General features: G+C 44.3%; 1 protein-coding gene across 3 annotated transcripts in view; it reads left to right on the top strand.

The window, feature by feature from the left end:
- The window catches only part of RREB1 (ras responsive element binding protein 1), a 123273-nt gene that overhangs the window by 96389 nt on the left and 10463 nt on the right, over positions 1 to 16421 (top strand). For all 3 annotated transcript variants that reach the window (XM_075705467.1, XM_075705466.1, XM_075705468.1), the window contains exons 8-9: positions 1335 to 1524; positions 3323 to 6062. In XM_075705467.1, coding sequence (XP_075561582.1) covers positions 1335 to 1524; positions 3323 to 6062 — 2930 coding nt within the window. The remainder of the gene's footprint in view (positions 1 to 1334; positions 1525 to 3322; positions 6063 to 16421) is intronic.

Genomic DNA, 16421 nt, shown 5'->3' with positions numbered 1-16421 from the left:
AGGGAATAAAAAAGGTCTGTGGAAGTTTATGTAGTAATAAAAAGAACAACAATGGGAGTTTGTAAGGGACAGGACAGGGAGGGTGTGGTTTCACGATTTTGTTATAAGTCATTTCTAATTGCAGGATGTTTTTTTAATGAACAGGCACATGTCCTTTTCCTTGATGTGGAGGGCAAAGACAGTATGGGGAGAGCTAAGGCGGCGGGGGACATGTGAATATAATACTCTCACTGACAAAATCTGACTGCTTCATATTCACTGGTGTTTGCTTCTGTGAAACCCATGTTTTGGTTGCGAGCTGGAGCCGTAACCACAAGGAACCATGTTGAGTGAAACTGTGTCACTTGTTGAATGCAGAGTGGACGTGACCTGTCATGCTGCAGAGCTGAAACCCCAGATATTTAAAAGGCAATAGGCTTGTTTGTTGATGTGTTGGCCAAATGTTGCTGCATAGTCCTTACTTGCCTGCAGCATAGCTACATTTCCAATACCTTTGATTGTTTAATGCAAGTCTGCTTTATGTGAGAAACTTCTGTTTAGCTGAATTTGGGATTTGAGAACTTAAGAAGAACAAGAAATCATAGCAATAAAGTGTGGGTTGGAAAAGATACTGCTTCTGCATTTTTTGGGGGGGCACACTGGTTGTGAAGGGGATGTATGAGTGTCAGAAGTGTTGAACCTGTTTCAGGTCTTCCTGTTCTGGCCCTCCTCCCCTTCAAGGAGCACTAGTTTTCCTTTTAAAACAGTGTATTTCTCATAACAGCTTTGACAAAAATCAGTGAAAGTTTATGGAAAGGCAGTGCAGAGAAAACTCATACATGGGTATTTGAGTGGCGTGCAGTAGTATGTTCTAATCAGTAGTTAAAAAAGGTGCTATTTATACATTTGCAGCTGCTTGCTACTTGGGTCTGATTTAGTCTCTCCTTCTCACTTTTTTTTTTAAATATCTTTTATTTTAATAGTCCTTTTTAGTAAAAATGAAACAGTGTAAAGCCATTGAAATATTTTATGTTGGACAATAGGAAGGTTGTCAGAAGGCTGAGGTCTCAGCTGCCACTTCACCGTCTGCCCACATGGGACGCTCAGTTCTCATGAGTCATATTCTTTGAACTGCCAGTGAACTTAATAGCCAGAAACTGGTAGAAAGTGACTGTGATTGAAATCACCTTTCTGTGGTGATAGGTTTTTGACATGCTTTGGCTTCATTTTGCATTTAGCAGGTTCTTAGTATTCTGAGGCAAGAGGAAGGAGGCTGGCCTAATGCGAGAAGAATGCTAGTTCTTAAGCCTGCAGCAGTCAGTAAGTCATTTCTGTTTTATTCCTTTCCTTTCCAGGTGTGACATCTGTTGTATTACCTTTCGTACTCATCGGGGCTTACTGCGCCATAATGCCGTTATCCACAAGCAGCTTCCCAGAGATCCCATGGGAAAGCCTTTCATTCAGAACAACCCTTCGATTCCGGCAGGCTTCCACGACTTGGGATTCACAGACTTCTCCTGTAGGAAGTTCCCCCGCATTTCTCAGGTACGCTGTGTTCTTCACTGCTGAAGGTACCAGCTGATAACAGCACCTATCTTCTGAATTCATTCAAAGACTCATCCTTGATGAGGCAGAGACAGGGTGTAGAATGTTTTGTGGAAAGCACATTACCACCGTCTGTAGGCTTTGAACACTTTCTGCCTTTCCTTTTTCTTTTTTCATCTAAAGAATATTGGGGTTTGGGGCGGGGGGGGTGTGTCAGCATTCCAGTGGATAACTATTGGTGTAAAGATCTATAAAAATATTTTAAAGGAAAACTTCGGTGGTGTTAGATCGTTGCCCCTTCCAGCCTGCCCATTAGTTCTCTCCTTCTCCAAACCATCCCACATCTAAAATCAGTAGGGAGGACACATGGTAAGGAAGACATAATTTATTTTAATTTACTGCAACAAGGATGTAGTTGCGGTGTGAAAGATTTTATTATGAAAAACTTTGGGAAGTCATCTTACTTACTGAATAGTGACATCTTCAGTGACTTCTTCAAAACAGTCCCAGGCACCTTTCCACTGTGTTCCTTATGTGAGGTCTGAAGATTTTGCACTTTTGAGGGACAGTGGCTGAGGAAAGGCAGGGAGGTAGTCTGTAAATATTTTTCTGAGAGCCATAAAGCTTTCTATTGGATGGTTTATTCCTCCCTCTGTCAAACCTTGCCTGCCTTAGTTAGTTTGGGTCTGGATGAAGCTGCTTACCTATTTAAAAAAAAAAAGAAGCAAATCACCAGCACAATCCAGCAGGACCATGCTTATTCAGTATCTGCACTTTTCTTATTTTCCTTGGATTAAAGCATTGGTTTCCAGCTCTTCTGGCTGCAAGGTGGTAGACCTTAAATTTACTGCTGGTCCAAGGGAGCATGTAGGTCATTCTGTAACTCTAGTAGAGTTTTGGTGTAACAGTTAGAAAATCAGAAGAGAGAACTTTTTAAACAACCTGGTTTTATTTCCTTTGTAATTAATGGCAGACATTTAAAGTTATTAAGGTATTTAAATGTTGGGACTTTCCTTTTGTAATAATCTTGCTTGCACTGTGAGGCAAGACCTACAAAGTATCAGAACAAAGTGTGTAGAATATATATATAAAGATCTTGCTAGCCCTCAATTTATCACTTGTGCCCTTGTTTGGTGTGGAACCTTTGCAACATGTGAGCTACCTGGGTAGCATTTAAATACAGCATTTGGATTCATGATTGTTTTCAGAGACAGATATAAAATCCATTTGTGAGCTTAGTATTTTTCTTGGGAGAACAAATATAATCAGACTTCACTAACCAAAAGCCTTTCTGCTTTGGGCTCTAGGTTTCATTGATTTGCTTTTGGGGGATATTGTTTTGGTTGGTTTATTCTGTTTTGCCTTCTTGGATGCTGTTTTTTTTCTCCTCTCCTCCTAGTTTCTTTGTAGTAATAAAGCTAAAGGAGGTAGTCTTACTGCCCAGCTTAATGAAGTTTGCTGTATAGCCTACTAAGGCTCCTGTCCTGTCAGTGAAGTGACAGAGATTTCTGGAAGGGAAGTTCAGGATGGAAAAGTATTTGAGAGTCTGAATAGCCCTCTGAAGGAGTTTGCCTTTATAGAAGGGAACTTTTGGAGAATCAGCCCCTAATTTAGATACACCACTTAGGTGACTAAAGGCTGTGGAGCAGGAATATCTCCATGCCAGGTAGGTGGTGGCTGCTCTGAACTCCTTAACTTGGGCAGTGGAAGAGGGAGTGAACTGTTTTTGTTTTGCAGCAGCATGTGATGCCTTTCCAGTTTGAGATGTCTACTCTAAATAATTTTGCATGTCTTGCAGGTCTGGTGTGAAACGAATTTGCGAAGGTGCATCAGTGACTTCCATCGATTTATTTGCGAGACGTGTAACAAGGCATTCCCCATGCTTTCGGCGCTCAAACTGCACACAGAAACTCACGTGGTGGATCAGGGAAAAGACAAGCACAAGCCACAGTCCACAATCCCACCTGGTGAGAACCCAGACCAGAAAGCCTTCATGGCATCCTTGGGCCTACAGTACACCAAAGACATCAAGCCTGTCAAGCAGGAGGACAATACACAAGATGAGGTCCAAGAAATGCGGCTCAGAGCACTGAAGAGTAACCTACCTCAGGAACCCGGCAGCACCGGTCTGCTCAGCCTCTCTCCTCTGGAAGCTGCCTCCATGGGAGGGTCATTTTCAGTCCTTCCCTCTACAAAAGAAAACATAAAGCTCTTCTCGCTGCAGCCTTTCCAGAAGGGTTTTATCATCCAGCCTGACAGCAGTATTGTGGTAAAACCCATCTCCAATGAGTCTGCCATTGAGCTGGCAGACATTCAGCAGATCTTGAAGATGGCTTCTTCCGCTCCTCCTCAAATCAGTCTTCCTCCACTTTCTAAGGCACCTTCTGTCCCTGTGCAGTCCATTTTCAAGCATATGCCACCGCTGAAGCCAAAGCCTTTGGTAACGCCCCGAACAGTCGTCGCAACCTCTACACCTCCTCCTCTTATCAGTGCCCAGCAAGCCTCCCCTGGCTGCATCAGCCCAAGCCTCCCACCTCCCCCTCTGAGGCTGATCAAGAACTCGGTAGAGTCCTCCTCCAACTCTCACCTCCCCCAGCCAGGAGCCAAATCGAGTCCTTCCTCGCAGTTGCTCCTCCAACCCAAAGTAGAGCCTTTAACTCAGCACGAGATGAAGACGCAACTGGAGCAGGACAGCATCATCGAAGCTCTCCTGCCTCTGAGCATGGAAGCCAAGATCAAGCAAGAGGTGACAGAAGGGGACCTCAAAGCCATCATTGCAGGGGCAGCGAACAAGAAAGCCCCAACCATGAGGAAAGTTTTGTACCCCTGCCGTTTCTGTGACCAGGTGTTTGCCTTCTCTGGTGTCCTGAGAGCTCACATCCGTTCTCACTTGGGTATTTCCCCATACCAGTGCAACATCTGTGACTACATTGCAGCTGACAAGGCAGCGCTGATCCGGCACCTGCGGACACACAGCGGGGAGAGGCCTTACATCTGTAAAATCTGCCACTACCCGTTCACAGTGAAAGCCAATTGTGAGAGGCACCTGCGAAAGAAGCACCTCAAAGTGACCAGAAAGGATATAGAGAAGAACATTGAATATGTCACCAGCAATGCCGCAGAGATGGTGGATGCCTTCTGCTCCCCAGACACTGTGTGCAAGCTGTGTGGCGAGGACCTGAAGCATTATCGGGCCCTCCGCATTCACATGAGGACGCACAGCGGCTGCCAGAAGAAGAAGCCGTTTGAGTGCAAGGAGTGCGGCACAGCCTTTTCGGCCAAGAGAAATTGCATTCACCATATCCTCAAGCAGCACTTGCATGTGCAAGAAAGGGAGATTGAGAATTACATCTTAGCGGTGGACTGCAGTGCCCAGGAAAGCCAGACAGACCCTCCTTTATTGGAGGACAGCACTTACATGGACCGCAAGCCCATGACGCCTTTCCTGGAGCCACAAAACGGCTTCTTGCTTGGGACGTCGTCTCACGTTCCCATCAAACTTGAACCTGCGGGCAACTTCCCGATGGATTTTGATGAGCCGTTGGATTTCTCACAGAAGAACAAAAATGTGAGTGCTGTGCAAGTGAAGCAGGAGAACCTGTTTGGCTCTTCTCCCCTGTCCCTCTACGACTGTTCCATGGAGCCTATCGACCTGTCCATCCCCAAAGTCCTGAAGAAGGATAAAGATGATGTCCCATGTGAAGCCAGGAATCAAGAATTGGCTGCTTCTGGGAACAGTGACAAAGCCTTTAACTGTCTGCAGTGTCCTTTGGTTTTTGGTGCCAATGGGAACTCAGAGAACAGGGCTGTCAGACATCCCCAGCCACTGAAAGGTTCATTGCATTTGACTGTCCCAATCATTTCCCCGGCTCTCCTTGGCAATTCTGCCTTGCTGAGACCCCTGAGGCCTAAACCACCACCGCCACCTCTCTTGCCAAAGCCTCCAGTAACTAAAGAGCTGCCACCGTTGGCTTCCATTGCACAGATCATTTCATCTGTGTCTTCTGCTCCCGCTTTGCTGAAAACAGAGGCTGCAGATGCCAGTCCCAAGGTAGTGAGCAGCTCCACTGGGTGTGACAAATCAGGGAACGCCAAAGCAAAAGTGACAATCGTGACCGCTGTTCAGAGAGACTCCGGCCTGCCCAGTGACCTGACTCAGGCATGTGATCCAGAGCAGTCTCCCATTGCCGATGCTGGGTTGACTAAGAAAAGAGGTAGAAAGAAAGGAACGAAAAATAAGCCTAAGCTTAGCAGTGGTGTGGATCTGGAGTCGAGTGGGGAGTTTGCCAGCATAGAGAAGATGCTGGCTAACACAGACACTAATAAATTTAGCCCATTTCTGCAGTCCACTGACAATTTCAAGGAAGAAAGCAGCAGAAATGGAACAAGTGAGGATGAGAAGGAATCTGCCGAAGATAAGCTGCTGAGAGGGAAGAGGAACACTTACTCAGACTGCCTGCAAAGTATCCCTTGTCCTTACTGTCCTCAAGTCTTTCCATGGGTAAATTCCCTGCAGCAGCACATGCTCACTCACACAGGTAAGAGTGCCTTGTGCTCACAGAAGGGCCTCCCCATGGAGGAATCCTCCTTTCTTGCCCTCTCTCTGGTGTCTGAATAGTATTCTTCGTTATTCTGCAAATCCCTAGCCATTGCCGTTGGGTGGTGGTGGTGGTAAATTTTTCAGTAATGGAATAATCTCTATGCCTTTGAGTATCAAGGGGGAAAATTAAACTGCTAAAACCCATTTGACTTCAGGGGCATAGCTTAGTGTACCTGGGAAAAGACTGGTTTCAGGTGTTCTGTTATTATTGTCTTATCTTGAAGGTGAACACGTGTGTTGAAGATTTCATTGTGCCTTACATGGTTTGGCTGTTTCCAGTGGCTGTTTGTCTGCATCAGTAATGATAAAAAGGTCCGTAAAATGAGAGCAAATAAGTATAGAATTGTGGCAGGAAAATAAAATAATACAGTGTTTGGCATCTTTTTTCTTGCGGTGGCTTTTATTTGACAGATCAAAGAAAGAGGGTGCAAGAAACATCATCCTGAGCATTACGTAGTAGCTTGCCTCTAGGAAATGTTTCTTCTCAGTGCTAGACAGCTAAAGGTGGGCTTATGCCCTAAGGCGTGGAGACGTGTATGGAATCTTTAATATTGTGCCACTGTGTAAGTAACCTCAGACCTGATGTAAACAAAAGGAGGAATTGGGGAGGGAGATTTATTCTGGGTTTAGGGTTATTTTTCATTCTTCGCTATGTAGGAAATACTGTGTTGAATGCTGTGCCGATTTGAAGTTCACTGCTTTTTCCACCCACACAGTAATAAAGTAATTAGTAGATTCTCATCCTGCTCAGAGAGAGAGAGGACAAAGCTCTACTTGCCGTTGTTCCCTTTTAAGTCAGTCACAGTTGTTGATACTATTTGCTTCGTTATGCAATCTCCAACTCCTGGCGTAAAGAATAGAAGTTGGGGATATTTGTAAGAAACGTAGGGGACTTGTGTACAGCCTCATAAAAGATAGCTGCATTTTTTTGAAGGAATTGAGGTTTCCTGAAGCAACTGATTCATGTCTGTGCTGAAGAGGAAAACCTGAAGAGGTAAAAGAGGTTAGATAAGAGGTTTAAAGGGAATCTGAGCTGTGGAGCAGTCCCTATTACAGTTTGCTTTGGGTGACATGAGGACATAACTTGCAAGGTATCAGTGCAACAGTGAGGCTATTGTTTTCTGGCCCGCAGAGACCAAATTATTTCATCTTATTAAGCACACAGTATACTTTCAATGGTGAAGGAGAGCTCTTTATTCGTATCAATTGTTTTCTAACACCCTGCTCTCCAAAAAGAATACACCATTATTGAAGAACTGTTCATGAGACAGAAAACAATAGAGAGGCTTTTCCCAGACTAAGGGGTTTGACCTGCTTATTGATGGCAGACTTCCAAGGTAGCAGCACTGGTGTAAACCCTTAGTGAAGACAGGAAAATGCACTTGGCCATGAGTTACACTGGTAAAACTTGTCTCCCCTACCACTACTGGGCTTGGAAGGAGACACGGTCCTTTCAGAAAGCCTGGGCTGCAATCCTCACAAGGAAGGCAAGCAACTGCGGCCGTAGCAGGGCTGGATCCTCAGTGCAGATACAAGATTTTTGGTGATACTACAACAGTGGCAATAATCAGATTCTGCTTGGTGCGGTCTGGCAGCGATAATACCGAGCTCTTTTCTCATCATTATCAGAGCAGCGTTGAGGGAGACTTGTTGCTGGAGGACCACCCCACAGGAAGGTTTGACTGGCCTTGGGGCATCTCCTTTCAGGTGACACTAGCACTCTCTTTCTAAACTGGGAATTTGCAGCAGCTCCCCTGTGGCAGCAATGTAGATGAGGCTTACTGGAGGGGAGAGGGAAAGGTCGGCTGGGAAGGTAGAGGAGATTCAGGCCAGGGAGGTGGTGCCAAAGCAAGCGCTAGGATGCATTCAGGTGGAGTGAGCCCTGAGTTTTTGTGGTGAGTGTCAGGTGCTGGTGGCATGGGAGGAGCTTGGCAGCTGCGTGACAGATACAGCAGTTTGTTGGGTTTGTGTTCTGGGTGGGTGAGTTGGTTTTCTGATGGAGACATCTACAGTGTCGTAGTGTTTCTGTCCCCACCTATTGCATAGGCAGTGACTTGTTAGATAGCTCTGTTTTTTAAAAGGAGTTAAGAAAAAGTTCTATTCACTAATCATATTGTAAAGAGAGAAGGGGAAGTTTATTGTCTGGGCTTGATGGCTGCTCCCTGACCTGGGGAGGGAGGGGGCCAAGAGGCTGGTGTGATGGGACAGATACAGTCCTGGTACAGTCCTGGTACCTGCTTCCAAACTGCATGTGTTGGGTATCTGCTTCATAGGGAATCACTGCAGGCAAGTTGGTCCTTGCACCTATATTTCTGTAGTATGTTGCTATCAAAAAAACAAGGCAGTCATTTAGGCAAAAAAGTGGCAACTAGCCCTTCTCCGTCCATTTGTAGAGAAGTTGTTACTGAAGTAATTTATGTAAGTGGCCTAAGCTGATAATGAATGAGCATGGTTATAATTTTGAGCATTTAAGTAGTATCTATATATTGATGGTTTTAAACTAGTATGTTTATACAGACGTGAAAAGATTTTTGCAAGTGTGTCTTTCATGTTCAATTAAATTTTGACATGGAGGACTCCTTCCATGCGGTGCTAAGATTATATTTACCTTCTGTGAAAGTGCAAAAATGCACATACCACCAGTAACCCACATCCCTGACACAACCAAAGGTATCTCGTGAAAACTTTCACCCTGCTTATTCTTGCTTCAACACCGTTGTGCTTTTTAGTTCAAAAGCATTTCCCTGAAGAAGCATACACCTTCCTTGCCGTTTTTTATTTTAATACAAAGCTCACAAGTGGGGCACTGGGAATTTGGCATAGCTTGGTTTCATACGGTGTTTAGCACAGTACCTGTGTTTTGTTTGAACATGCTTGAACACTTGCTTTTAATACTTTCTTTCTCTTGATGTCTTTATTGTTTAATTTACTCTTCTATGTTCAACTTGGTTTGACTTTCTTTTTTGCTTTTCTCTTCTGCTCTTGACTTTTTTACATTCTCAGAGCAGCAAGTAAGATGTGCCCTGCAGTTAGTTTTGCTCCTTTTGTGGCATGTGCATCAGACTAGGTTCAACATAAAATTAAAATAACAGTCTTTTTTTGGCCATTAGCTTGTTATGGATAACCTAAATCTGTTTGCAGAGAATCATGTGGGGATATTTTCAGAGTGATACTGCCAGATCTTATTTTGCCCAAGATTTTTTTTTTTTGTAGAAGTGAGAGTTAATGACAGAGGAGGGGTTTTTTTGTTTTGTTTTTGTTTTGTTCTGCTGTTAAAACAGGAATGAACCAGACAAGAAAAGATCTATAAACAAAATAAAGAAAAAAATAAATAATTAGAATACAGTTAACACCTAGCAGATGAACCTGAATGTCTCCTGTTGATTGGAGGACACAAGTCTTAAAAATAAGGACTGGAGGCATTTTTATTCTTTGCTTTTATGACTTAAGTCAAAGCGAAATTGTAGACCTCTTTACTTTGCAACATTTGTCCTTACCATGGCGATAATGTGTTTCCACTAGGACAAGAGTGGCAGGAGATATCTTTAATTAAGGAATTATCTTCTTACATGCTGTGATTATTTAGATGACCCTTTATATTGAAAAAGACTCCCTTCACGTGACTGACTTCCATGAAGTGTCCAGCCTAGACTCGTCCTGCTGTGCTGCTAACTAAATTTTACAGTCAGTTCTGTGTCAATATGTAGGCACAGATGTATTTTAATCCAGGCTATGACCATTCTTATGGAAAAAGTTTAATTAAAAGATCAAATCATATTGCGTGTAAACTGACTGTTTAGGTTACCCTCCAGTGAGTAAATATATTTTATCAGAAGAGCAGTTGCCTTTAAGGGACAATGCAGGAAGCAGAGAATAACTGCTTTTTTGTATAATATTTATTGTGCCTTTAAAGGTAACATTTTTGGAAAGCAGTCTGGTTTCCATTTGGGAATAGGACTGTAACTTGGGGTGGGAGAATTGGAGTTTGCACAGTATGCAGGGTTTTTGTTTGGGTTTTGAGACCTCCAACATGCATGTGGAAAGAAGAATCTCTTATTTGTTGTAAGTATTGGTCTGTATGACAAACATCTGGTTGATATGAAAGTTTTAAAGGCTGAAAATATGAGAAAATAGTGACCTGAGATGCAGGTTGAGTTTCAAGTAATTAATTCCCAGCTAATCCTGTCATTGCATGCTTGAAAAGAAATGTAGAAAGGAATTGGGCTATCATGAAGCAAAAGGATTTCTGCTCAACTTTGAAGTTCTGTTTTGTATTTGCATTGTGAATGAAGCCAAATAAAAGTGCAGAAAGTGGTGGTACTTGTAACCATAAATTTGTGGTTGACTTAGCAGGCATCTGAAAAGAAAGAGCGACTTGAAAGCCTGCAAAAAGCAGTGCCTTGATGCTTCTAAAAAGTTGTGTTGACACTGGAAGAAAATTAAGAGAAGGAAACAGCGCCCAAGATGTCTGCAAGATGCAGGGAATCCCTCGTACGGGTTGAGATGTTAATTAGAACAGAACCAACTTGCGGAAGATTAAAGTGAGAAACATACCCACAATGTTGTATCAAAGAGGCTGCTGGCTGGGGTGGGGGGAGGTTGTATATGTTCAGAGGTTTTGGGTGTGAGGTGGAAGGTGTGACAAGAGCTGATCTCCTTTTACACATAACTATCCTCACAATCTCTTTCTTCATCACGAAGATGTCTTGCAGGACCGCTTTCCTCATTGCACTGCATGATCCTGGCTTTTCTTTCAACTCTTCTTGTACTCAGTCCCTTCCCTTGTTCTAGTCATTTAAATGAATTACAGACATGAAAAACTTTCTCCTATGGGGAAGTAACTGATCGCGTATTCAACATATGGGGCTTGATTCCACTGAATTCAGTGGAAAGATGCCTTGTGGCTTTGATGGAAGTTGTGTCAAATTCACACGGGTGATAGACATCTCAGGAGAGAGCCTGCTGTTGAGGAGCTTGCAGTTAGGATGTTGTAGTTGGTCACCAAGCAGTAAAGGGGGAAAAGGAAAAAAAAAAAAAAAAGAAAGAAGTTTCTTATTACACATTAGAAGGACAGGTAGACATGCTTTTTTCTTGTGTCAGGCCTGAAGCCCTTCTTCTGTCAAAACTGTGCTGTTGTCTTTTCTGCCAAGTCTAGCAGAATTTACACAAATCTGGAGTTGTCAGCTGCTACCTGAGGAGAAATATGCTTATCCCCCAGTCTAAGGAAGAGGATGCTGGATCTCACAGTGGCACATGCAGTTTTTCCCAGCTGTTCAGAATAGCAAGCCCAAGTTCTGTTTGGTCAGACTGAACACTGCAGACAAGCGAAGCGTAAGGACGTGAGAAGCACCCTGCCGCGTTAGAGCACTGGTACACGCAGCCAAATACTCGTGTCTCTGATGGTAGCGGTAGGATGTGCTATTTAGGGTGAGCATGTGGGCCTGGCCACTTCCTGCGGTCTGGTCCTCTTAATGCTGTATCAGCATCCACAACTGCTGTATGAGGGTTGCGTGTTAAGAGGGCACATCCCTGCCTGCTCCCTTTACTACCTGTTTATGGACCTGCTGTCTGCAAGTCTCTCCATTTGCTTTCTAAACGTGCTGATGCTGTCTGCCTCCAACCTCATCTGGCGTCAAGCTCCAGAAGTTCACTACATGCTGTAGAAAGAACTATTGTTTAATCTGTTTTCAGCTGATCCCCTGCTAGTTTCAGAGAGCCCCAATTAGTTCCAGTATTGCAGGATTTTGTGAATTGCAGTTCCCTGAGCGCCCTCTCAGCTGCCTTCGTGATTTGTAAACCTCAATCATAACAACCCCTTCTCTCCTTCAAAATGAGAAACCTGAGCCTTTCTGGTGTCTCCTCCCAGGGTGACTGCCCCATCACTTGGATCGGGTTTGCTGTCTGCCATCTGCAACACGACTATCTCCTTCCTGTGGCGTGGAGACCACAAGTGCACACACCACCTGAAACAAGGGCACACCAGGGCTTTATGCAGCAGCGAAGGGACACCCTTGGTCTTGTTCTCAGTGGTACTTGCTCGTGGTACCCACTCTTCCTTGGCTTTAGTTTGGCTGCTGCTGCAGGCCAAGCCAGTGATCCTGGAGAGCTGTCAGCGATGGCTCCGAGACCTCCTGCCTGAATTTACCTGCCAGTAACACATTCAGGATCACACAGGCATGTTTTAGATTATTTTTCCAGAGGTGTTTTACCGTATATTCATCTGCATTGAATCTCACCTGCCATCGTATTGCCCCCTCTGTTTTGAGAGTTCAGCAGTGACAGAGATTGATTGTCAGATCGTGCAAGGCTTTGTTGTAGGCAGGCGAGTGGCATTTAGTCAGAAAGGACAAGCTGACAGAAAACCAAGGGTGAGCGCAGTCACTCAGGTTTTTTCTCTGCTGACCAAATGGGATGGATGCAAGAAGGAAGCTCAGCAGATAGTGGTACATGTCCCTTGCCTGAAAAGTGTTTGCACAAGGGAGCCGTTGCTGTAAGGTGTTCACACCTCCAGGAGAGACAGGGTCGCTTTGTGTCACTTTGAGTCGGTTTCACGGCAGAGTTGTTGAAGTAACAAATGTAAAAGCAGCAAGAAGTTGGCTCCGTGCTTCAGAGTAGTTAAAATTACGAATTGAGTTGTTACTCAACCTCAGGGTAGCTGCTGATCAGATTGCACAAAAGTGTGCACAGGATTTTCCTCTTACATTTCCAAGCTCTGGTTTGTTTGGGAAAGTCTGCTGTCTTCCCGGCCTCTCTCATCCTTTCTTCTTCTTTTAATACAGCAGGTTGCCTTGCAGTGATTCAAATGTAGTAATACAGGTCTTGGTACTAGTCTGACATTAAAATCTGCCATGCTGGGGACATGTTACGACGTGATTTGATCTTGCCTATCATGAAGAGACTGAGTTGCCTTGTTACCATGTTAACAGCCTGCAACTTCACAGGGCTGTAGCACGGTATCTGGGATGTCACGTGGGCTCATCCTGCCTATGCAGACAACAGATGGCTGCAGCGTGAGAGAGGAAGACTCATGTTATAACATGATCCCCTCACAGAACAAAAGTCTGCAGAAAGGGCTCTGAAAGTGCTCACATCTGACAATCTTCATGGCAGAATGAAACTAAAACGTCCTGCTCGGGTCTGTTGAAAACTTTCTTTGTAGTCAGAGGGATCCTAACGCAGCTTAGCTGGTTGGTGGGGTGAGGAGGCAAGCGTTTCTAAAGCCGCTCAGATGAGCACTGGTGCGGCACGTAGGACGGGTAGGACTTCGGTGGAACATAGATGTTGTTCTTAGCAGCCGGCACTGGGCTGGTCAGAGTGGTTCGACCTGCCCCCAGCAGACAGAGCCTTGGGCCACGGTTGGATAACACAAAGCACTTGGCCGTACTGGCTCGACCTGTTCCCAACTGTTCATCCCCACAGCTGTAGCTGACCCAGCTGCCCAAAAAAATGAAAAGGGCAAGGGGAGGGACCGGCAGTCGTGAGATCAGTTCCCGGATCTGGCTGGCGGTACGGCCCTAAAAGAGCACATTGATGCAGCTGAGGTGTGGAGTTGGCAGCATCTCCTGGGAGGCGCTGGGGAGAGATGCTGTTGAAATTGGCTTTGCTGTCAAATGCTTTGTGTCTTCAAATAGCTGCTTTAGACAGTAAGGAAGGAGCCCAGATCCTATACTGTTATAGTTACCGCATGTGCTTTACAGCGCAGCTTAGTGTTTATAACTGGCTTTGCCAAGTGGTGTTTAATCATGGTCCAAAATCATTCAACAGCTTTGGACTTGTGGTCTCCCTCCATTGTCCAAGAAAAACGGATTTCAAAATCAGTGGAAGTAAATTAACAATTTGAAACTGTGGCTTAGTTTAAAATGGGGCCGTTTCTCTTTTTGTGCTGGTTTTAAAAGGTGGATGAGTAGCGTGTTTGGGGCTGTCATGCAGAGCCCGTGCGAGGGCTGTACTTGGAAGTGAATAATCGTCCAGATTTCACTGTATGCCAGAAGGAAAGGGAATGAAGGGAGATGCTTGGATGGTGTTTGGTCAGCCATAAACGAAACGAAGCTTGAAGATGAGGTGTAAGACAGGAAGTGCAATTCAATAGAGTGTCACTGGGAACAAGTTTATAGAGGGTTTCTTTTGGTCTTGTTTTAAACCAAAACAAAAACAGGATGGCGGTTTTGAATAGGATTCAGAGATGAGGAGGCTGTGTAAGAGATGGGGCTTGTGTGTGTTCTTGCTGCATGGAGAAGATGGGAATGGTCTGAAGCACCTGAAGGAAACTGAGGACATCTTGCCCGGCTCGCAGCAGTCAGACCAGGGGAGACCTGTACCGGCGGAGAGGCGTACAATGAAATTGTGGAGCAACTTAATGAATCGCCCACTTTCATCACGTTAAAGCAGCCCTGCCTCTGTCTCCTTAGGGCTTTCTGAATGCTCCCTTCTTGCAACAAAATATAGTTGACGGAGGAGAGATGTGGGATGGGAATGGGGTAAGGGATTATCTCTTACGTAATAGAGAAAGAGACTTTGCTAAGGAAAGATCCCTTTCTTAAAGAGGCTTGCCCCTAATGTGAGAGGGTCCAACACAACTGCTTTGTGCTAACTAGGCAAATATTGACAAAGTAAGTATACTCAACAGTGAATTTTCCGATTAGCATTTAGCAGAATTCATCTTTGCTCTAGATATCTGCCACTCTGTGATCCCTCCAGAAATCATGTGAGCCCTGGGTATAGCGGGGGACTTTTTGTTTTTCCAAACTGTTCGAGCTGTTTGTACCTCTGAACTACATTTGTGGATATTTCCTAGAGGACAAAGGGCTTGAAACTGCATTTTCAGTGTCAGGCAAAGTTTAACAACCACTCCAGAGCCACAGCTCAGGGTAAATCAAGAGCTGCTTGCCGCTGGGGGTTTGCCTGAGTGCTAGAGCTGTTTGGAAGATACTGAGGAGATGGTGTGTAACTTGCTCATTGTATTGCCGGCTCTACATCAAACTGCCTTTCTGTTAAATGGTGGAATTCACCCGAAGCTGAAAGTCTGGGGTTTTTACCCCTGCCCCTTCAATGCAGATTTCCACTTGGTAGGTGCAGTCAGAGCTAGTCCTGAACACTTTTCTTTGGGTAGGTGACTTCAGCTGCTCTCTTGAATGTACTGGGGGATCATACCTTGTGTCAAATGCAAAAAGTGGGCTTTTTTCAGAATTGGTTTTCTCCTTTTCCCCCAGAATATATTCAGTTCCATTTACTGTAAATTGTCCTTTTCTATCTCAAATGTTTTCATTTCAAAAGGCATGCAGATATGAGCGAAGCTCCCTCAACTGTGGGCTGATTAAATATTTAACTTGTGTGTGTGTATGTGACGTAATGAAGGTGGCTAAATTTTAGTGTTTAGAGTGTTTACAGTAAAAATGGACAAAGATAACCCCCAAATTTTTGCAAGTTGACTCCACAGGTTGGAAAGATGTTCTCCAGTTCGTGAGTGGAAGTAGCAGCAGCATTGCGTGAGTGGGTCCAAAAAAATCCCAAATTTACTAGACTGCTACCACCTAGTGGTGGCTGCATATATTGTAAAATATAAGCATAGCTGGGGTTATTTCAGTTAATGTAGGGAAAATAGTAAATCGTTAGCTCATCTGTCTGATAATACCAACTGCTTGTACAACATCCATTTCCAGTGCTCTGTCTGCTCCAGTTTTGATCATTATTTATTTGATGGGTTTTCTAACACTTCTCTTGGGATGTCAAGAATGTTTGGCAATAAACATTTGCTTTAAAGTCACGAAATAGTTTCCCTTATAACACCGTGTTTTATCTAATAACTCCTTAGTATCTCAAGCTCTACTCTCTATTCCACCTTGGTTCCAGGAAAAAAGAAAACCACGGGAAAACAGAATCAAACCAGCAACCTCCCCACCTTGATCTGTATCTGCTCTTTTATGCGAAACTTTCCACATTCGGTGTCTCTCTTGATAATTTGGTTTGTGTATGCAGGAAAGCAGTTTACTCCTCATTCTTTCTTGCCACCTATAAAAGATTAAGCGGACTCTTCTGACTGGGCTGACTGAAACTGCAACTTGAATTGTAAATAGACTTTAGGAAAACAGTCTTTTCTTTCCACAGTTTGAAGGAAAAATGATTTTGGCTACAACTATATAGTGGTTTCTTTCATGCAAGCGGAAAAGTTTTTGGATTCTCAGATGGAGTCCTTGAGGTTTTGCTTATGAATATATTTCCTGAGAAGTTCGTTTTTTCCCAGGAGCTGACAAGGCAGCAGCCAAGCTACCGGTGGTTGCTTCGTGTTGCCTTCCTCTGT

The sequence above is a fragment of the Pelecanus crispus genome, chromosome 2 (genome assembly GCF_030463565.1).
Source record: "Pelecanus crispus isolate bPelCri1 chromosome 2, bPelCri1.pri, whole genome shotgun sequence".
Classification (NCBI taxonomy): Eukaryota; Metazoa; Chordata; class Aves; order Pelecaniformes; family Pelecanidae; genus Pelecanus; species Pelecanus crispus.
Note: the sequence above shows the minus strand (reverse complement) of the source record. Positions and strands in the feature narration are given on the sequence as shown.